Genomic DNA, 23,431 nt, shown 5'->3' with positions numbered 1-23,431 from the left:
TGATATGATTTTAATGATTGATATGTGGGGTTTAACGTCCCAAAACTATCATATGATTATGAGAGACGCCGTAGTGGAGGGCTCCAGAAATTTAGACCACCTGTGGTTCTTTAACGTGCATCCTAATCTGAGCGGGCGTACAGCATTTCCGCCCCCACCGGAAATGCAGCCGCCGCAGCCAGAATTTGATCCCGTGACCTGCGGCTCAGCAGCCGAGTACCTTAGCCACTAGATCACGGTGGCGGGGCTACCCACTTTTTCTAAACACACCTGTCCGCTAAACATGAAAATAATAAAGGCAATAGGGCAACATATAGCCAGCGACATTAGTGAATTCAAACACTCTTCCCAACTGCCTTTTTAAGTGGAAGCCGGGCATGTAGGAAAGAAGAAGCACCTTAGGATAAGCAGAATTCCAGCGCCAGTTTCCTACAGCATGCATCAGACGAAACACCCGACCCTAAATGCCCAGTTTTAGACTTGACACCCCTACTGCATCATCCAATAAGTTTCAAACAATGTGCTGAAGCACCTCACTCAGACCCTCTTTCTTCTTGCGTCTCGTTGTTCAGTAGCAGTGATTCAGCTGCGAGAGATGCCGGCAGACACAGCACGCTTGGCCCCCTCTTTAGGTATACTAGGCGACAACTTTTCTTGGCACTGGAGAATAACAGACGGTAGTGGAGCTTCTGCACGTGTATATAGCACTACGCGTAGTATAGTGCGATGTGGTGCGCGTCTTGTAACGCTATGGAAAGTGACGGGGGCGCACCATCAGCGTTTCACGTTGACGCAGACACCGCTTAGCGTTTGCGGTACACGTAAAAAGCGAGACTTTACGCGAAGTCACAATAAAAATTAAAAGAAATCCGAATATTTTACTAGTGCGAGTTGCGCCCTGTCTCAAATAGATCCATAAAGAATAAAAGAGAGGAACTTTTGTATTTCATGGTGAAGATACGGGCGCTACTGTAGAACTACATTCACTGGTTGTAGGGCACGTGATTTGGCTCTGTAGCCCTCGCTTCATCGACAAGATGTTGGCGCCGGGTATTGGCCGCGAGGGCCTCCACTAGAGAGGCCAGCGCTGCGATCGTTTTGACGTCAAATACAGGATGCGTGCGCTCGCCTTGCTGCGTAGTAGTTGTGGGATACGGCAGCTTTGCTTTCGCGACACCACTTGCATCCTCCCCCATGGCTGCAACGGTTCTTAGTCGCGATTTTACGATGCGAATCAGACACGAAAGTGCCACCGGGGGCATCAACTCGTAGTTTGCTTGCCCGTATCATCAGGTCTTACCGCTTCTTTAAGCACTGAGCTTCAAAACAAAGGGAAGCACGCTCGGTGTCCACAGTGAAATCGCAGGAGATGCGGTGTTCTAGCAGACAACACAACCTGGTATCCTATGAGTGCCGTCATCCCGTAGGTGGCGCCACGGTATGTCCTCGAGGCCAATGGCATGTTAAAGGTGCTGAGACACAGTTTCCTACATGCTTCGCCCATCCCCACTTTTTTTGAAAATTAAGTCATTCACTCTTATCTTTTTATTTTTTACATAAAAGGGCCTTTCAGGTTGTTGTTCTTGACTTTTTCATGAACCCATTCTTTAATGCCCCCTGCTGAGCGCTCTCCCTCTCAGCGAGCAATAAAGCATTCGTACTTGACCTGACTAGTTATGCACTGCAGTGGGCCCACACCAAAAAGAAGACAGAAAACCGTGAAGTGCGAAACAGTGACCTATCGGAAAACAGCTGTATTAGCAGAAAAGGACACACACATGTTCAACAGACACGCACTCAGCAGAAGTAATATGAAACTAAACCTCTCCACAGCAAGACAGTTATAAGATAAGTGTATACATGCGCAAGCACTGATCCTTCAGACGAAAAGAACAGCGAAACTAAGCGTTCGTTACGGTTACAGTGAGGTGTAGGTCGACAGCGAGACGCGCATAATACGTTCAATTCATCGTCACTCGAGGGTAGAAAGCTGTTTTCCCCCATTACTTTTATGGTCTTCAAATTTTCCTGAACAGCTAAGTGGCTGAAGTGTTAGATAACAATAGCAATGCACCTTCTACGACGCCTGTTGCAGCTTTGGCATCTAAAGATGAGTACCTATATCTGTTGAAATTGCCCGAAGCTGTTGAGCTTAAACCAATCTCATTCTCTTCTTTTCGTAACAGCCCCCTCTTGAACCTCCCGCAAGCGCGCTTTGTCGCTTCTGAAGGTGAACCTTCCGTCGTCGTCTTGAGCTGAGAACAGCTTGGCATGCATCGTAGTACTTTACAAAATAATAGTGCTTTTAGCACCGATGCTCATAAAGCTGCTCGTCGCAACCGGTATATACGCATTCGCTTCGTCCTCTTGAGCCTGGTTCCCACAACATGCTCACCGATATGTCCAGCATGGAAGCCAATAACAAAGACGCGCTAGTCTGTCACGAGACTGAAAAGAACGTAACACCACGTAAAACTTGTCACGTCCCTAAGACCACGAAAGATCGCGCAACGAGTCATGCCGCTAAAATCAAGCAGCATCACGCAACAACTAGTCACGTTGCGAAGACTCACGTAAACACGTAGCATTAAGTAAGGTTTCGTGGTATGACTACGAAAGACGTAACATCACGTGGTAACCACGTGATAGTAACACATGAGATTATGTGTTTTGTAGTCACACGACAAAACCTTACTTAATGTGACGTGGTTACGTAAGTTTGGATAATGTAACCAGTAGTGGTGTGATGGTACGGGATTTTCAGTCTCATGACTATATGACTAAAAATCTCGTAACCTTGCGCAACTACTAGCCACATGATTTAAATCACGCTTCATGGCGCAGCTAGTCGGGTGGCATCTTCAGGAATTAAACCGCGTAACAACTATTGACGTGACAAAGTTTATGTAACCACGTAGTAGCTAGCCACGGTGTATGTTCCGCCAGAACTATGTAAGAGTGAATAGTGTGATATGTACCCCCCAAAAGCCACATAACAGCTAGTAACGTCACTGAAATCATGCAACATCACGCAACAATTTTTGACGGGACATGTTCTTTGGCCCGGGACTGAAATGCCGACACGTATTTTCTGTAGCCACGTGACTGAAATCGTGTCACATCACGTAACAACTAAAGAAAGGAGTGCAAATCTAAGGGCAGGTTAACTATACTAGACAACTAATATTATTGACCTTAATACGCGGTGATGCGAAGAGAAGTATAGGGACTATGTAATTAGAAGTAGATATGAAGAAAGAAAATGGGACGAAAAAATAACTTGTCACCGGTAGGCTGCGAACTAGTCAAGTCACTAAAATCCCTTAACGCATAACCTCCACACACGTGGCTAAAAGCACGTCATAGCTGGTTACATAACTACTAATCACATAACATGGCGCAACGAGTAGTCACGTGACGAAAGTACCCTAACAACTACTGACGTGACACGTTCCCGCCTAAAGCACACAAAACCTAGTCCCGTGATATGTTCCCTCCAAAACCCCCTGCACTTGTGTAGTGTGGAGAAGCGACCGGAATCGGTGAATAATAGCCAAATAAAAAACTTAGTATCTCTAGAAGCAAAGGCGTAACATGCATGCTTTCCATGGTGCCCTATAACTATGCTTAAACGTTCTGTAAGTCATTCCATATGTTGGTCATAAATTTCCGCAAGACTCCTACGTATACGGTGCTCTTTGAATGCTGTACGGAAAGTTTCAGTAGGAAGACAATGCATATGTTCCCCTTGGTGACGTCACATATTCTGCCGGGCACGTGCAAGGGAAGTATCAGAAAATAAAATAATAGCCGATGAGCAACGGGGATAAAATGACGCCAAACGGGTAGCGTTTCGCGGCTTGTGTGAACTGTTCCCACGAGTGTGCTTGAACGTGCGTAACATTGTCAGGAAAAAGCGAAAATGAAAAAAAAGAAAAAGAGTCCAAGGCATCACTGGGAACGTAAAGTAGCTCTAATACCTTGCACTTTCCTTCCCGCTTAAAGTGTTCTACGCACGTACAACGAAATGAGTACTTGTGATAGGAGAGCGTGTGCGTTGATGGTTGTGTGTGCGTATATGCTATGCTACCTGCGTAACTCAATACTTCGTTGAAGCGGATCTGTCCCTTTGTATTTCTTTATCGGAAGTGTGAGACAGTCTTTGAAGGAGAGCTCCCACGATGCCGGTGTGAGGTTGTGAAGAGTCAAGAAAAGAAGTGACAACGCAGTTTCCCCCTGGTGGATCATTTAATTACTGGGAATCTCTTCTAGAACGCGCAAAGCACTATAATGCAGAGCGTTGGTCGGTTCTGCATCGCGAGGCTGCAAAGGCGCTTCAATCTGCTGTAACTGCGTACAAGTCTCCTACCTTTCGCTTGATGATTCAAGGTTAGCACTGGTACCTATCAACTTTGCAAAGCTGGTGCGATATACAGGTGAGAAATCGAGAGTCATAACTAGGCAATCTACTCTTCGTTTACCTTGCTTAGACAACTTCAAAGTGTGGAGGTGGTATAGCGATGCACATAAGGTTATACAATGAAAACTTCAAGAATTAATTATCGATCGCACACATGTTTCTGTGATACTAATTGAATGTCTTCCCGTCCATTCCATAATTTGAATGTTGCGCCTTTTGGAAAAATACTCCTCCCGTGAAAATATTTGTACAAGATCTGGATACGACGACGACACTTATTTAGTTCTTTATTACCCACACAGGCAGAGGACCTCAGTAATAACGCAAATTGCATGCTCATTTACTTACGGCCTAACTTTTTAAAAGCCCCCTTTACCTTAAAAATAGCATTTTTTAAAATCTCCGATGCGCTGTACAATTAAGTATGCATGTTGAATTTAAAGTCATATTCACTCCGACCTTGTCAACTTTGTTTACCTAGAAGATAACTCCGCTGATTCTTCTTTTTTAATTAGAAACGCATTGCGAGCAAACCCAAACTATAAACTGTCATTGGCTGACACAGACATTCATCTTTTGCTATTTCATATGCTGCACTTATCAACAGTTCATGATGACCCTATACTCTGACCTATGTACATTTCGAACCGTGTCGATCATTGTAATAAGCTAGAAATTACATAATCACTTGTTGCCCCGCCGCGGTTGTCTAGTCGCTAAGGTACTCGGCTGCTGACCCGCAGGTCTTGGGTTCAAATCCCGGCTGCGGCAGCTGCATTTCTGATGGAGGCGGAAATATTGTAGGCCCTTGTGCTCAGATTTGGGTGCACGTTAAAGAACCCCAGGAGGTCAAACTTTCGGAGCCCTTCACTACGGCGTCTCTTATAATCATATAGCGGTTTTGGGTCGGTAAACCCCACATATAAATCAATCATGATCACTTGTTTATTTACCGTGTATCTCAGCACTGGAACCAACGTCCCTCAAGTGTCCCAATCGTCACTCACAGTAAGCTTTTCCACGACATATTAGCTAACATTGATTATAAAGGAAAGTTATTTGTTATTATTACTCCGTGTGCTCGTTTGTTTCTTCTCTCGCTTTTTTTTCTTTCTTAAAGTGAGTGCGAAAATTTTGTATAATCTGGACAAACAATGTGTTACTTGGATTAACTTGTCTCTAAGTCCATATACCTCATTTATTGTTACTACTCCCGCTTCAATCTATTCGGCCGGGAGGGGAATATAAATCATGAAATAAAATAAAACGGCTTTTACTCCTTGCCAGTTTAGTGACTATGGAGTAGCAATGCTAAGGTCAAAGTGGCTGATTGAATCATTACCTCAGACACAGCGCTTTCTTTAGAGAATAGTCTTTGATAGTGCTTAGAAATGGTGCAAGGATGGTCACTACAAGTAACTACTTTGCGCATGGTAGCTATATATTCATAAGGAAATATGCGGTTGGGAAAGAAAGTTGCGTTAATCTGTAGCCTATAATAAAATCTCGAGATATATATATATATATATATATATATATATATATATATATATATATATATATATATATATATATATGTGTGTGTGTGTGTGTGTGTGTGTGTGTGTGTGATGCTATGATGAATGGGATGGGAGACGTGGCCTGGCTCATACGCCATGTTTATTCTACTCCGCACTTCTTCTTCCTCAGCCTCTACCTTCAGTCAATACCTAGTTACGTTACACGATTCTTCCTCCCCCGAAAGAAGGCATGAATTATGAACAAGAAAAAGCAAACAAGGAGAGGTTAAAAAGTCACAATTGTAAAAAGTCACAATTGGTTCTATGCTCCAGAGGAGTTCCGTGAACTTTCGGAGACTTCAGTGGAGAGTGCAGCAGTCCGGTTAACGCAGGATTTCTGGTGGGCGAGGCTGACTGGTGCGTTCTGGATGGCATAACCACACCCTGGAGATCTGCACTGGTGGTGACATGGGTTGAATTCTTGCGAGGAACGGACAAGAGTGGGAGTCCCTGTAGCATTTGAAGTTCGGATGTTGAAGGCGTCGAGTTACGTCTCGTGACGGGAACAGACGGTGTGCTTCTAGTTTGCATGTGCGATGGTCACAGCTGATGAAATCAGAATGATGTCTTGGTCTCTGCGTTGTACAGATGGTGCCTTCTCGTCTCTTTTGTCGTTTTCTGCTGTTTCGGAGCTGTAATCGTCGGCGCAGTCTTGATCTCTTGCGCCAAATGCGTTTCTGGCACCGATCCCTTATGCGAAAATGCCTGACGTCTTGAATTTGTTTTAAAAGGCTTACTTTGCGTCGTCGTCCTTGTCGGTGTATCAGTTGAAGTGTCTGCGATTCTTGGACTTGCTTTTGCTGGCGTTGCTGATGTTGCTGTGGAACGCATTGCGGTGAGATCTCTTCTTGAACATCACGATGGTTTTCTACACAACTTGATGTGGTGCCCAGTCAGCAGCTGGTAGTTTGTGGGCTGTTGTCATGCACTTCGGGCAATGAAGATAATGCTTCAGAGTTAGTAGAATGTTCTTCAGAAGCTTTTTCTAGCCTGTTCACTACGAGAGGCTCTTGCGCATTGCCGCGTGCGACGTTTGATGCGTCTGAGCCTTCGGTGTTGCTTCCACTGTCGAGTGTGTATGCACTGGATTGCGATGCATGAACCCGTGCGGAAGGAGCATGGCTCGACAGGGTAGTTTCCCGATGCGCCATGTCATCTACCATAAATACGGCATCCTTATAAGGCAAATGGTGAGCGTTAGGAGCACTTGAAGAACCGCATGATGAAAACCCAGGTGGTGGACCACGTATGCGAGACGAAGAGTGAACGGCATCAGGTGGTTGAGCAACGTCTCGGGTCATATGCTGAAGCGATGACTTCGCAAATGCTGACTTTCATGCAGAAAGGAGGCGCGCTCGATGGCTGCGTTTTTCCCAAAATACGCATTGTCGTCTGCCACTGAACTCGTGTGCCACTTCGTTTTTTGCCAGAGGTCGAATCTTGTTGTGCGTTCGAATGGTTGAAGACTGCCTGTAAAATTGATGACTGAGTGCAGTTGTCTGTGGATGGTGGGTTACAAGCAAGTCTTCGTCGTAGTCGTCATTGCAATCTTTAAACCAAACGATCATCTCTTGTTATATCTTTTTCTATGACTCGTCGTTTTGAAATATGTGGGTGAGGTAGAATTTGAAGGCCTCACCGGAGACGTAGTCGTTAAAGTTGGCGACCATCTCCCGTTCCGACCATGATCAGCGGTAGCGTGGAGCTCGAACAGGTCGAACCAGTCCTGTACAGGTCCATCGTCTGCTGCTCCGGTGTACTTGGGGATGGGAAGGTCAGTCGATGATGCCGTCATGATGCTCGTCGATGTGTACTACCGGTGCTGGTCCGGTAGTTCATTTATGGTCAGGGTGCCTTGCGGAGAACCTTGTCGATGATGTGCGACTGATGAAGGGGCTGGCAGGTCTTCTTCCTGCCGACTCGTGTGACGCTATGATGAATGGGAGACGTGGCCTGGCTCATACGCCATGTTTATTCTACTCTGCACTTCTTCCTCAGCCTATACCTTCAGTCAATACGTACTTACGTTATATATATATATATATATATATATATATATATATATATATATATATTGGGACAACATTTTTATGCCACTAACCTATAGAAACCTGAGGGAATAATATCTCATATTGCTCTTGCTCCACATTAACAGTAGACTGCAAATAACTAGTAAGAAAGTGCCTATAAAACAATTTGATGGCCAATAAAAACTATAACGTGACAATTTTTAGAATCTTGAGCCCATACTAATAGTCTACTTTAGGTTCGTAGTAATTACACAGGCCATATCAAGGTTTAGAGGAAATCCTTGCACCCATCACATGTTAACAAGTATGCGGGCAAAATTTTATGCTGGTCAGTCTATCAAAAGTACCAGCAACACGATGTCCAACCTGAAGAAGTTCCCCAGAAATTAATCTTGAAACAACACATTGATAGGTGTAAATGAAAGCTCAAGTATGCGGCAAATAGATGTTGTTTAAAATGATTTCTGCCATAATGAGAACTTGGCAATCATGGTTAATTTCAGAATGTGTATTTTTAAACCCTTCATGCGAAATGAAATGGCAAGCAGCCAGGTGACAATTTCCAAGTGACTCTAGACAACAAGCACTTATAGCCACAGTGTGCCCTTTAAGAACGATTCTAACAAGCTTTGAGTTTAAATATACTACTCAGCTTGTTTTGTCGTAAAGTAGAGAAACTAAACTTGTGAATGAAAATAACAATGAAAAATATGTAAGTAAAACGTATTTTTCATCTCGTGTGTCCCCTTAAAGTTTAATTGATTTTCAAAGCAGAGTTAATTTTTAGAAGAAATAATTGAAAAAGAAACACTGATATACTACTTTTTCGAAGAAATCAGCTATATTGGGTCAAAAAATCAGAAATATTTCATGTTTTCTCCCGTAAAAGATTGTTAACTTGAAATTAACTTACGGTTGAAATTTTAAACCGCACGTATTTAACCAAACACCCCTCTGTAGTTATTCTCAATATTTGCCAATGGACGTTGAGGATACAAACAAATCAAAGCCATGGAAAGTTGGTTTACATTGGGCGTGTTAAGTAACCGTGACGTTTCTCTCTCGAATGGGCAACAAGTCCTTTCTCACTATCTAGTCATATTTATTGCACAATGGCTGTTGACAATTCAAGAACATTATTACAAGAGAAGTCTACAAGTGATGCATTGCGCAGACTGGTGAAGACATTTGCGATGGCGAGACAAGATGAAAAATGTGATGGATGGCTTTTTGGGGAGCACTAGGTCACATTCAGCTATGCAGGATTCCCCGGACTTGAGTCTTGATACTCAGATATTTACTTTCCATAACATCTAGACGATATGGCCAGCTAAGATTTGAACGAGGTCTATGCCCATGTACTCTAGTTATTGTAGACAACAGATACCACAAAACCATGCTAATACATGAGCGAATTTATACGCTGTAGGACACTGGCGTGGCAAGGGGGGCTGTGTTCAAAACTTCCCCTGAAATCACTGAATTTTGCATGTTTATATCACGCGAGCACATACAAACGCACGCAGGACCATACACAAAGTATGTCCCCGCCCATCCGAAAAGAATTTCTCTGCTACGCTACAGCTGTACTATGCCTGAACATATTTGCACAGCGCAAGACTACGAGTAGTTACGACGTATATACAGAAGAAAAGACAAGGACAGAAAGAGGGCCGCGGGCAGTTACGTCGTAACTACTCGTAGTCTTGCGCTGTGCAAATATGTTGATTTCCAATCACCTACTAGCCCAAGCATCTGTCGTTTCAATGTACTATACTGTTACAGCAAGATTTTTCGCTTAACAAGAGAGACGAAAAGCAATCATATTTTCTTTGAACAAATATTGCACTTGCGTTTTCCCTTCTTGTTTCGATTACAGCCGCTGACATCACAGTGTCCGCACCCGACGATATGGAAGACTTGAAAGTTTTAGCAAAGAACGAATTGGGTGAAACCGCAGAAGTAAGACGAGAATCCTTAGCAGAGCTCAACAAACTTCTCGATGGTAAGCCATATTACATGCTGGAACTTTCAGTCTCCCTCTCAGTTTTCCTACCACTGTTGTCCTTAGGGCCCTGAAGTGATCGTGAAACGTGTGTAGTGCTTGTTAGAAATCGTTTTTGTTTTAACATGAGTTATTACTTAGAGCGAGATGAAAATGAAGCAATAGCTACACTATCAAGTAATCTCTAGCATGTAAATATATAAATTTCTCTAAAGCAATGGATTTTAGTATTCCTTCCTGCACGCATAGATAAGGTAGGCAGTAATTGAGAAGGCAGCGACTGTGCTTCTACGAGACAACTGCATACTTTTTTTAACACTTGGTAACGACATCATAAAATAGTATGGAATAAACATACTAAAGAAACCCTGTATATTTTTAATAAACTGTCTAAGATTCCCAACAGTGAAGTGGCAAGCATCATCGTCACATTGCTGCTCCGTTTCATACAGAGCTTTCAGTTATTGCAATGACAGATAATTAGGCATACGGATGGGCATTCCTGATCGTCACTCTAACGTTCAGGGTAGTACTAAAGTATCATACCCAATTTTTTTCGAGCTTGCACAAGCTGCCGCCATTTTATGTTACAACTTTATTTGTCACTAAAAACATACATCATTTATCGGAAGCTTGAATGGGAAGGGGTTTGGAAAAGTGCCATAATGCACGACACTCCGGGGTGTGGAAACTACCATAATGCACGACACTCAGTATGTACAGTCCTCACGCATTGAAGCAGCACACTAGGAGCGTGCGGATGGCGGTACCTGTACCGCTGCTCGTGGGTGTTCGTGGAACCAAAGGGCTGAATTGTGGTATACAGTGAGGGGGAGAACACCTACAGAGCAGAATTACTCCTTCCGGTCGCAAAAGAGTCGGTATTTAGTTCACAAACTGCACACTGCCCATGGGGCGCCGCAAGACTTGCGCGCCTTCGCATTTGCCGCAAACAGACTCGGTGGTGCGCGCCATTAACATTTTGCGGCGCGAGCAGACGACGCTCTCGTTCTGCGCCCTTGAATGCTACGCCACGCATGCTAGCTGCGCAAGTCAGAAACGGGATTGAACTAAGAAAGTGCAACTGACGTGCATTCATAGACATAAATAATAGCTGCACAAACGCATAGATGGTTTGTCGTGCTTTTTGTCCCGACAGAAAAGAACAGTGGCAGACAGTGGCCTGTTTTTGTGAAAGATTGAAACAATGTCTTTTCATTTTGTTGTTTCACCTCGACCAGCTGATACTGGGGTTATTCTGCGGGGTAAACATTCGAAGAGCTATCAGCCACGGAAGAACGAGCCAGATTCTGCCATTTTTATTCAACGATAGGTCAAAATTTGTACCATGGACACTAATAAACGGTATCGTTTCCAAGTTGCACCAAGGCAGGTTTGCGACTCACTTTCTTACATGTTGTGACAGAAGCCACGAAGTGGACTTTCTATATTTTTAGGAAGGTGATTATCGTGTTTACGAACGCACGCCAGACGCAATCTCGCAGCTGAATGCTGTGTCTTACACAGAATGCGTACCACATCGCCTATGCGCGCACAACGAGAGGGTCACCTGCTGGCGTCACAATATGGCGCCACGATATGGCGCCACAATCGCACGTGTGTGCGAGTCTGCCAGCGGTGCGATGGTGGTGCGGATTTTGTGAACTTATTACCGACACTTTTGTGACTGAAAAAAAAGTAATCTTGCTTTATAGGTGTTCTTTCCCTTAGTCTATGCTACAATGCAACACTTCGGTTTCACGAGCACCCACGAGTGGCGGCACATATGTACCGTCGGCAACACGCACCGAGTGTCCTTTTTCAATCCACGAGTAGTGTACATCTACGTAAAGCATAGTTGTGTAAAGAATAAACACATGAATTCAATACAGTGAAAATAGAATAAGTATACGAGTAGCTCTAGAGTGAAAAAAAAAGAGAAGAACGGGAAAGGAGAAATAGACACTTCAAAAGACAAGCATTACAAAAAGAGACATTTAAAAACCAAAGCTGCTGTTATGAAGAGCAGTGCACATATCAAAAACTGCGAAAACGTCAACATAATGATGCCTGCTTCGAAATATATACTTTAAGACATGTGAATTTACGAAAGAGTGGCACAAACGTTCAACAAAAAAAAGAGAAAAAAGAACAAGTGGACGTATCAGGTGTTAAGCGTGAGTAGATTATCATTCATATTGTTTTGTTTTCTTTTTTAGGTTGCTCTTGATCTATTTTTGTTTACTATAGTAAGGGCATGCTGTTTGAATTTAGAAACGAAGGAGTAAGGATGTGCTAGTTTTTGTCTGCCGTAGTTGGTCCGAATGTCCCCACCGTAAAAGGTGTCTTTTCTAACGGTGTACGTCAGTTGTTTCCTGCGGTAAGCATCTTTAAATGTCGGTGTTCAATTTCATTTGATCGTAGATCAGTTGCCACAAACTTTTCGTGAAAACTATTATTCGAATGCTTATGAAAAAGTGGAGCAGAAAGCGTTCGAGGCAGAGAATTTTCATATTTGTGCAGAATTATTATTTTTTTTAAGTCTTGGAACGCCAGTTTTATTTGTTTTTGTGGTGGTGGTCCAAAGTAACACACAGCTTTGTATGCGCGAATAAATTGAAGTGTAGTGAAGCGCCTTTGTCACCTAAAAGGGTGGTGAGTACGCAATTTTTCCAGCTACATCAATAGAATGTAATACACGGGAATGATGTTCTCTCAGAATTTTCTAATTTCATCACTCTATGTAAGCTTAGATCTGCCATCTTTCGCTGAGTTTTTAGTCCTTGGGTACCCAATCCGTTGATCATTCCGAGGACCCATTACGGGTGCTCATGACACTCATTTATGATTTAGTTATGTGTGCAGCGTACCTATTAGTGTGAAAATCTTCGTATATCGAGTGCGCCTCTACAACGCTGCTGTACCTCGTGTGTAAACAGAGACAATCATTTGCACCAGAAACATACAATCACTGCAGCCCGTGACGGGAGTAATTCATTCGATTCCACTTTTCATCCGCAGAGAACAGTCACGTGCGAATTCCTCGAGATGACTACATTCTCCTCATGTTCCTTCGTGTCCGGAAGTTCAATGTGCCAGGTGCATTGAGAACAATAAAGAGATACGTGCGTGCTCGCAGAGACATTCCGGAGTATTTCGACAACTTGACTCCGTCGAGTATTCCTTACCAGGCTGTCTTCAACGAGCACAAAATCATCAAGTACCCGAAGGAGAGGGACTCCCAAGGAAGAGCCGTGGCTTACGTGAATTTTGGTGAGCAAAGTCAGGCGTGTAATGTTCGTATTGCCCACGCAGGACATTTTGAGCCTCTGAGTGAGGTTGTTATATAGCCCTGACGAAATATTATTAGCCATTCACGAGACAAAATGCGTGCTGCGATAAATTTTTATTCTGTCGGCATATTCTCGCGAAGACTACCATTTCTAGCACTTTTTTTTGAGACACAGTTGAGTAGCACGAAATGTGAGTGTTTTATGCCTTGGTCATATGTTTAATTGTTGGCCGCAAAAGATACCATGAAACATTTTTGCACGTTTTTTTTTGAGCCAGCCATGTACAGTTCAGATAGACTTGTTCTATGGAAGAAATTAGTACATTAAATAATTGTCGAATTTTGGAACCTTGTCGCTACGTACTGGAAGATCATCAGCATCATACTTGATGCATCAACACCACATGTTGCTCTTCACTTAACACCTGCTGCATGTCACAAGAGTTTTTTTTTTTTTTTCAAGCCGGTTCCACAGAAGTAGTGGTTGGAGGAAGAGAAATGGAACACGAGCACTAATTGACAGGACCACTGTATCACAGTCACGTGGCAACATACACTCTAGGAAAAAAAAAAACGACTCTTTTTGCGTAGTTTTGTCTTGACTTATATATGACCCTCTTTAAAGAGGTACGTTACCTCTTTTCTGAGTCGCATGACAACCAGAAGAGAATATAACAACTTCGAAAGAGAGTAAAGGTACCCCTTCGAAGAAACCCTAGTAGCACAAAATGTTGACACAACGTTGTCACCACACGAAAAAAGTTGTTTTAAAGGTGGGTCAACATTTCATGCTACCGTGGAAGTTATATACGTACAAGGGAGAACTCTCGAATACAATTCAAGGTACTCCTTTTTTTGCTTAGAATAGAGTTTTTAAAGCAACACAAAATATGAAGCTTGAAGTTATTTTGTAATGTATGCATATATCAATAAACCTAAAGACAGTACACAGTTTTCGCTCGCTAGTCACCGATCTGCAAAAATTGAATATATCTTATTGACGTTTGAGATACAGCTAAAATGTTTCTCATGTTCATCCTTGTACTCGCAGGTGCCTGGAGTCCAAGCATTTGTTCCATGGACGATCTCGCAAGGTGTGTTTTGGTAGGACTAGAATCTGGCCTCCTGGATGAAGAAATACAGATTCGAGGAGGCGTAGCGATTGTAGATCTAAAAGGGTTCTGCGCTCGCCACCTGATACAGCTCACGCCTAAATTCGCAAGAAAGGCCATCATGCTAGCACAGGCAAGTAAAAAAAAACACATAGTACAGTCATGCTTACAAATTTTAGACGATAATGATTGAAGAACGTGTGGCGTTACGATACAGTAATTTACGTATATATAGACTCTTAAGCACAGGTGAATTGATGCAGTTTCTTTCGACTACTCGTCGTTATCGAATGATTTCCCATTTTGCAGGACACGATGCCGGTGCGGATCAAAGGAGTCTACTTCATAAACTGCCCGCCGGTAACAGAGACCCTTTACGGTCTTGTGAAATCATTTCTTTCGGAGAAACTGCAGAAGCGGGTAAGGCAACAACAGCAAATGAAGAAGTATGTGAAAAACAGCGCAAAACGTGAAATAGTGAGAAAGACAGTGCTTTTTCGTGCTGTTTCTTGCTTCATTGACCATGCACCAACCGGCCCAAATAAGCACTTTACTCAGAGTGAAGCTTACCGTGGCATAGCTAGCATCGCTGTTTGCTGACTTCGCGATGCCAGTGGTATGAAACAATGGCCCCACGCCTTTTTGTATCACACTTAAGAGCCCACGGCCTAGCCAAATGATTATGTGATCATGTGGAAGCTTACCCCACCAACTTAATTTCTTCGTCATATAAAATGCACTTTTTGTCGACAGCATCTTTGGGTGCAACCTCACAAAATAAACCGCAAGCTTCCAGTCCTAAGCTCTATCAAAACAGAAAAAAAACAGGCTAATTTTTCATGCTAACATTAACAATAAGTGGCCTTCTTCATTATAAATAGGTATACCAATCAATTTGGCGGTATTCGCGAGATAGTAGGGAAGAGCTGATCCCATCGTGTTTATTTTAGGCACCTAGAGCTGCTCCACTAGCATGATCATAACGTCTCTTCCTAACTTGGAAAAAAACTATCGCTGCCTTTTTCACATAATACAATAATCCTTGAAAGACGACGCCTATTCGCTAACAAGATTCTTGAAATCTACAACAGCCATAATCTCTCGAGACGCTAAGAATGGCTTTGGTTGGGAGCTTGCGAATGCAAATTTATGCTTTTTCTGGCTTTTTTTTCACTTACACTGGGAAATGAAAAAAGTTGAACGGAACATAGCGAGCACTTAATCCTTTTGGTATTGGTTAGGGCTCCGTATTTGGTTACAAATTAGGAATAAATACGCGCTCCGCCCCCAATACTGCAGCCCGTCTGCCATTCACCTGGGCAACAAAGGAACGATTGGCCATTTCCGTTCTAATCATATGTACTTTTTTTTGTTGATAATACAAATACTACGCATACTATGAACTAACAGTTCGTCGTTTATAAATAAAATGTTCCGTTTGCTGAGCAGTGAAGTGAGAATTTTTGATGAAAATTGCCAACAAGTAAAATTCTTTCACTGAAAACTGTAAAAATTAACACGTGCCTGTGCGGCACGCGTGAAAAGTCACGTAAATGTTTTCAATTAGTAGAACATTAGCGAAAATTATGTCTGGGTGCACGGTGACCCCTTTGGGCGAAGCTTGTATTTTTCTTGGACTGTAATCGACTATAGTAAATGATAATTCTATATGTACAATAGGAGTAACAATATCCTGTTTTACGGCAACATTCTGTCACCATTACTAATTGCTTTAGCGATGCATCAGGAAATGGTAGAGGTAGTGTTAAGGAATGAGGCAGCCATATTTGCATAGTAGACCAATGAGTTCTAGAGATGCACTACATTGGTGTAGCCAACGTGTGGATAGATGAGATCAAGCTTTTTGCTCCCCCCTCCCTCCTCGCGTATTTCTCTTGAAAATTTCTGGCTAAGGATCTGATGTGAGCTTTTCTTTTTTTTAATAAGAGGACGTACATCTTAAGCAAACTTCTTTTTGTTTAGAGGAAGTCAAGGTTTTTAGCGGAAGATATGTTTAATGAATTTTCATTAGTAAGCCTGGTGGCACGCCATGCTCTTTAAACATGACGTAATAAAAGCATTTATTATATGCACAGTTCTTGTTTGAAATGTACCACTTGCTCGAGTGTACAAATGTTCAGAAGTTAATTGACATTATACTGGTGCTAAGTTTAGAAACACGTAGTGTAGTCGAGAGGGTTGGAACATAAATTTTCTGTTAGGATTAGTACCTCTTGAGAAACGCAAATTGATGGCGAATCACACTCTCTGGACGCTTACGATGCTAAGCTTTGTTAAATAAATTTAGAGCAGTTCCTTCTTTTTGTTTTTACACAATATACTAAACACCTTCAAAACCGCCATCGCAGGTGCTCCTTAGCCTGCAATTACATTATGAAATTAAGAAATGAACAAGTGTGATTCATGTTGTCTTTTTAGGTTTTCAGAACCTCCAGGAAGCAAGACTCAATGGCGTCGAATTATCATACGTGACTACATGTTGTTATCCGCAGCACAGGTTGTGTGTTCATGTTGTTCCAAATAAAACTTCAAAGCGCTAAGAAGGCGTCTGAGACACCTTAATTGTGATAAAGTGAGAGGTTAGAAACAGTGATTAAAAGTTGCGTAGATATATTGTTCGAAAAACGAGTGTATTAAAATACGTTAACTGCATAAACAATGCTTTATACTTCGCTCATAATACTTGCTTTATTCACGTGAATTCTTCCGACGACATGATTGATGCTATTTTTCACCGCTCGTTATTTCTGACAGCTCCGTTTCATTGGAAGCGACTTGACAGAGCTTTGCGGAGACATTCCTGCCGAAATTTTGCCAGAGGAGTTCGGAGGTAAACCGGAGCGTTTCGACTTCGATAGGCAGGAAAAGGTGTTCCTCGGAAATGCGGACCACTTCGAAAAAATGCTAAGTTGCAGTTATAAGGAACAATAAAATTTTATTACCTCGAAAGAACGTGTGTTGTACGAAACTAATTGTTTTATTTTGTGCTTCCGTGTATATTATAATCAAGTATTGAGAGTGATTACATGAAGACAGTAGTGCAGTTACCAAGAGCTCCAGTCTTTCAGTGCTGTGAAGAGCAGCATTCAAAAAGAAGGGAGATCGGCAGCTTGTTAAACTTTAGCGCTTGAAGGTAACGGCTGCTGCCCTTTTTGTAATACATCAAGTGATATTATCGAGTGCTGAGCTCCTTGCAAGACAGAACAAGCAGCAGTGAGAGAGAGAGACATGCACTCTAAGTTACATGGACGTTCTCACTCGATGTTTTCAGTACATTGTTCATCCCTGCCTCAGGCCTTTTGCACATCTCGTTCAGAAGGTTTCAGGTGAGCAGTAACCCAACCTTTGAACTCGGCGCTCCTTTGACCGAGTGACAATGCAATGTGATGGCGTCATCGGTGACGTAAACTACGTGGGTGTCAGTACCACTTTGTTCAATGCCATGTTTTGCTGAAGGGGCCGCACAACGACAGACCGAAGGCATCCGACTTGAAACTTAAGGCTATGATGAAATTTATGTGGAACTTCAAAAAAGATTGCACTTCGGCCTCCGTGATTTCGACAATGCTGATATTGGGGTATGTGTTCGTCTTCATGCTTACGAAGCCTTCTGGCACCACGCGCCTCGTTGAAGCTGCGCGATTCCTTCAGTGGTGACTGCAGTATCAGTAGCAGATAAAGGTGTTGCAGCGATAAACAATTGTATGTCTTACACGGATTGAACTTTTTAAATACTGGCGAGTCTATCCGATAAAGCTGTGAAAAGTGCATTCCCCCCCCCCCCCTTATCATCCAAAGGGAAGACCGAATCGGGGCCATGCCTATACTCTCTGGTACCTTTCACATCACCCTTCAAAGAACAGAGGTGCAGCCACCATGCATATTTTTGACAATATATATATATATATATATATATATATATATATATATATATATATATATATATATATATATATATATATAAAGAACACAAGCGAGTACACGTACGAAAGAGCAATACTTTTATGCCAATGTTTCAGCCGTGGCACGGCCTTCGTCATTCCCTGACGAAGGCCGTGCCACGGCTGAAACATTGGCATAAAAGTATTGCTCTTTCGTACGTGTACTCGCTTGTGTTCTTTATACGTACCAGACCCCTTGAACTTCCTGCTGAATATATATATATATATATATATATATATATATATATATATATATATATATATATATTGGCATAAAAGTATTGCTCTTTCGTACGTGTACTCGCTTGTGTTCTTTATACGTACCAGACCCCTTGAACTTCCTGCTGAATATATATATATATATATATATATATATGTATATATAAATATATATATAAATCGGCGAAAGACCCGTGATGTTGCGCTTCGTTTTCCAAGATAACCCCCAGATAGCGCTCATACCTTACGTGTGCAAGTTAATTCTTTACTTACCATTATCCCTCTTCTCCTTCGGAAAGCCGGGAACCAAACGTAGGCCATTGTGTCAAGCACATGATGACACCAGTTTATATTTTGAATCCATTGGGAAGCTTTTATTTTTCTAACAAGAATAATCGGGAAGTGGGGTGTGGTGTGTGTGTGTGTGGGGGGGGGGGGGTAGCTGAGGAGAAACATGGCTCACTCAAATAAAGAACGCTATGAACGCCTACCGGCAGAAACACATGAACGAATAATATGCTGGATAAGAGTGTTCTGCTTGAATGCATGAAACGAACGAGGTGAAAGTAGATGCGAACGGGGAACTAAATATCTGACTTTCAATATGTAATCAGGTAATGACAGATGCCGTAAAAAGGGGTCCGAAAAAATTTGCGATCTTTGATCTCAATACAAACATAGTGCCCAATTGGTGAATCACGTGGCTGAAGAACACTCTTCACACTATTATATTACAACTTTTGTGACCAAGCCAGTGCCACTTAGCTGGTTAGCTATGTGCTGCATTTTAATGTAGACAAGGAGTAAAGGAGGGGGGGGGGGGGTCAAATCCAACGAACTTTTTAATAGTGCAATACACATGTGCACGCACGAACATATGTAAAAAATTAATGGCAACCCCCCCCCCCCCCCCTTATAAAAATGTCTAGCCACACCTATCTTAAGCTGACATAAGGAACATATAAGCTTTCTTTGGGGCCTCGCAAATACTACAGCAAGTGCAGGTGGAAATTATTCGTAGCATTTCTTTGATCATTATTCACTACATCAACCAGATAGCATTCATCTGTTTTATTTCATTCCCAGATGCGTCTTAACTACAAGCTGGTTTTCTTATGAGAGATTATTTTACCTGTCATGGGACATACTTGAATATGAACTGAAACAATCACCTAAAGACAAATCTTTTATGCATAAGCAGGTGTTTCGAAGCTTCAGGCGTTTCTATTTGAACCTATAAGTGGCGAAGTTTGCGACTGGACAACACAAAGCAGACCACTAGCAGTCACAGGGCTCTGAAACTCCTAAAGGGAGGGTCGGAAGCTGGACAATTATGAAATTAAGAGTATTAGGAAAGACATCTCAGCTACCGAAACAAAATATTTCGTCAAGAATTAAGCCGACTACATGCTTCACAGCGGTACACCTTCAGAAACCAAGAACGAACATAGACGCCGAGTGTATCCCCTTGTAAGTCGATCGCCTCCTTTTGTCACATAAACATAATTAATTCTGAATTTTTCGTGCCAAGCTGTTGGCGCGCACAAGGCCAGAACGAACGAGAACGTAACGGGACACGTCTTCACGTAACGCTACAGGTCAGTGACTTCCAGGCTCACGTTATCATTGCTTCGTGAAGCGCATGATTGTAGCGGGTGTCGAAACCACGCAAATGCCACCGCACAAGCATCTCGCAATCGCAAACCCTGCCAGCGCCGAAAGCGAACTTGAGATCTCTTCTATCATTTCGCTTTATCTGGCGTCGTGGTCAACCAGCGTTCATGGATGCGGTGTACGATAAAAAACACACATAAAAAAATAAAAACGAGACTTGTTTGCTTAGCAAGATCATATTTTTGTAGCAGCTGGTAGATACCATCACGCCTTTTCCCTGATAATACCACACTGAACGCACAGAGACTCGCTGAGAGAGCACGGGACAGAGCTAAATGTGTACTCACTCCAGTGATTTATCGAAGCAGCCTGTAGTTTCCACAGTGTTACGAGTAAATACTCAAATGGAGTACGTAATTACAATCCTTTATAAAGATCTCTTCAATGTCTAAAGTATTTTGTGAGCTGGGTCTTGGCGTAATTTCTTCATTGGAAAGTTTTCTGTAACCTAACCTTCACTTCGACTTTATAACATGACACCATACACATAAAGCTACCCCGATTCCCTCTCACGATTTTCCTTAGTTACAAGAGCGTAGCTTAAGCAGTGCATTTATGTGGCTTGTAGCAACACGACCGTACATAAATGTTATCTGTACAATTCAATACACATCAGTCGGTTACAGTGGAGACTGCATGAGAACACATCTCATCGCTGCATGCTCATTCAAAAGTTCAGCGCAAGTCACATGTAACCTTTCAGAACATTTAAAGCAAATGAATTTGTGAAAGCGAGCATGTACGCACATGCACATGCGATCTAATGTTTTCATGAATATCTGCGAACAAAACTAATGGTGCACCGGGAGCGTCACTCGGTGCTTGCTGGAAAAGGCGACGGCACAGTACGCGGTTCGGTCTAGCAGAAGAATTGGCAGACGCGATTGAAGTGCGGACGTATTCGAACGTTTGCGACAGTCGACCTTTTCCGTTGAGTAAATAGTTAGTCATTTTTAGATACCGCACTGCTTACTTTTGTCAACAGGGCAGTAGCCTTGATCACGTGCACATCGTTTCTTCTTGTTCTGCGTTCTTACGAGTCAGCACGGCTCAAGCGTGAGTCTTCAGTGCCGTCTCGTCGCTTCTCAGCACGGTTTCATTTTTAATGGCGATGTTTGCCAAAGATCGAAGCAAAAATGATTCGTGCTGTCGCAAATCACAGCAATTTCTCATTCTTCAGAGCTTTTTTTTTTCTTCGCCACTTGAAGACACTGATGACAGCGGCGACGATGATAGTGGTGGTGACGAACACATTGCTACACATGCGCGCCTAACTGACTGACCCCCGTATTTAGAAACACTCCTCGACTCGAATTCCATCCTTCACTTGACTGAGTAGAGCACTGCGCCGCTGCTCGACTGAAATTGACGCTGCGCTTCTCAAGAATCGCCGCAGAATATTGCCGATATGCAGTGATTTGTTCTGCCAAGAGATGGCGCTCCCATCGAGTTTGTCAAGTCGAGGAGACTTCTTGAGTGAAGGAGCGTTTGTGAATACGGCGGTTAATGTCAGCAGAAGCAAGTGTTGCCGTTTCTTCTGGCCATGCGACGAGATGGGGCATGGCCTAATCAGGTGGCCGCGCGGCGGCGCTGCGAATAGGAGGGATTCGCACCCGTTTTGAATCACCCTCCTTATTGGTCCTACAAATGAACATTATAGATATTTATTCGTCCCTTTGTTGCATTATCAGCATTATCAGTATAGAAGCCTTACTTGATGGCCCATAACTGCACGTTCGAGCAAATAACGTGACATGCGTAAAGTTGATGTCACTGCTACTTTAATGTGGCATGACGGAAGCATCCCAAGAGGATCAATTATTTCTGCCTTATGACAGAGGAAAATCGGGTCACGTTCTGCAAGGTTATCTTACTACGTAGTAGTAACATGCTAGTTCTTTGTTAAATCGGGTGTATTGGCGCAAAGGTGACCTATATACGACGCTAAATACGTAGCTCTTCAAATAACACATTTATCGCCGAAACGCAACTTAAAAAAGAATTGGACTGACAATTCAGGAAAAAATATGACACCATTAAGTGCATCGCGCAGAGGTAGAAAAGGTGAAACGACTGTAATTAAAAATGGGCAGAAAATGCCACATATGCATCTCCACACAAAAAAAATGGCAGTCGAGATTTCCATAAAAGCATAGGATAAAGCAGGAAGTTATTGTATGTAGGCCCGTGTGCACAGATTTGGGTGCACGTTAAAAAACCCAAGGTGGTCGTAATTTCCGCGGCCCTCCACTACGGCGTCTCTCATAATCATATGGTGGTTTTGGGACGTTAAACCCCACATATCAATTAAATAAAGAAGGTCTTGTACGGTGCCCAATATTCACGATAAAAAGAAGGCCACCCTCGCTATATATTTTCATTTCTTTTTTTTTTTTGCGTACCTGAGAGCTCCTTGAGAGAATGCCGTTGCCGATGTCCATCTGCACTCAGCTAGGTTAAATGAGCTCGTGAAATCATGAATCTCCGCATAAGCCTTGCGACCTTGGGAGGGTGTAGCTCTTTCAGTCACGGTATGTACTAATGGAGATGCCAACTACAATGGCACGTAACACACCACTTGTTTCATCAAATGGCTTGAAACACAGTGTGCACATTCTTGCAGGCCTTCTGAGTGAACAACTTGCGATCATTTAACTTCATTATGCTGCGTATTGCTGCAGAGGATCAGTTTGATGGCTTTCCTATACCATGTTCGACGATTGTACGGCGTAACACATTCCAACACCAACGCGAAAAGAATCTTTTTTTCTTCGTTCGAGAAGATACAACCTGAAAACAAACAGTGCATGCATTTGCGGCCTAATAGCAGATTTTCTTTGTGTAACAACTTAAGCTTACCGTTGGCAGAATAATCAGATAATTAGCTACACTTTAATTATCAAAACTCACATGGAACAACGCTTTTCTTCATTTTCCTACATAGAATGTAATACTGAGTGCCTTGTTACTATGTCACGCAAATTCAACGCGTTTCTGACAGCACATCACAATTCGTGACTGAAGAGGGTAGATCAATTACTCTATAGCACGTGCCAGAATGTCGAGGGGAACACAACGAGTTAGTCGTTTAAACAACAAAAATAAAGCTCTACAATCAAGAAAAAGCCGGCCCGTATTCGTAGTGACGTAGGTGAAGA

At 42.7% G+C, this 23,431-nt stretch overlaps 1 protein-coding gene across 4 annotated transcripts; it reads left to right on the top strand.

The window, feature by feature from the left end:
- Window positions 1-1,899: 1,899 nt before the first annotated feature.
- On the top strand, window positions 1,900-17,407 carry LOC119170668 (alpha-tocopherol transfer protein-like). Of its 4 annotated transcripts, none has more exons than XM_075886927.1 (6): window positions 1,900-1,982; window positions 9,889-10,014; window positions 13,036-13,287; window positions 14,358-14,551; window positions 14,728-14,838; window positions 17,194-17,407. In XM_075886927.1, the coding sequence occupies exons 2-6, from the start codon at window positions 9,921-9,923 to the stop codon at window positions 17,368-17,370; spliced, it is 828 nt and encodes a 275-aa protein (XP_075743042.1). In that variant the 5' UTR covers window positions 1,900-1,982; window positions 9,889-9,920; the 3' UTR covers window positions 17,371-17,407. The 4 variants fall into 4 exon arrangements, with proteins under 4 accessions (XP_075743042.1, XP_037277795.2, XP_075743040.1 ...); XM_037421898.2 differs by having other exon boundaries at window positions 1,920-4,436; XM_075886925.1 differs by having other exon boundaries at window positions 1,920-5,428.
- The last annotated feature ends 6,024 nt before the right edge of the window (window positions 17,408-23,431 follow it).

This window comes from Rhipicephalus microplus, chromosome 2 (assembly GCF_043290135.1).
Source record: "Rhipicephalus microplus isolate Deutch F79 chromosome 2, USDA_Rmic, whole genome shotgun sequence".
Lineage (NCBI taxonomy): Eukaryota > Metazoa > Arthropoda > Arachnida > Ixodida > Ixodidae > Rhipicephalus > Rhipicephalus microplus.
Note: the sequence above shows the minus strand (reverse complement) of the source record. Positions and strands in the feature narration are given on the sequence as shown.

Coding starts and splice junctions, on each gene's coding strand:
- LOC119170668 (XM_075886927.1), top strand. CDS start 9,921: ATGGAAGACTTGAAAGTTTTAGCAAAGAACGAATTGGGTGAAACCGCA. Junction 10,015..13,035: donor GCTCAACAAACTTCTCGATG/GTAAGCCATATT, acceptor TTTCATCCGCAG/AGAACAGTCACGTGCGAATT. Junction 14,839..17,193: donor CGGAGAAACTGCAGAAGCGG/GTAAGGCAACAA, acceptor TATTTCTGACAG/CTCCGTTTCATTGGAAGCGA.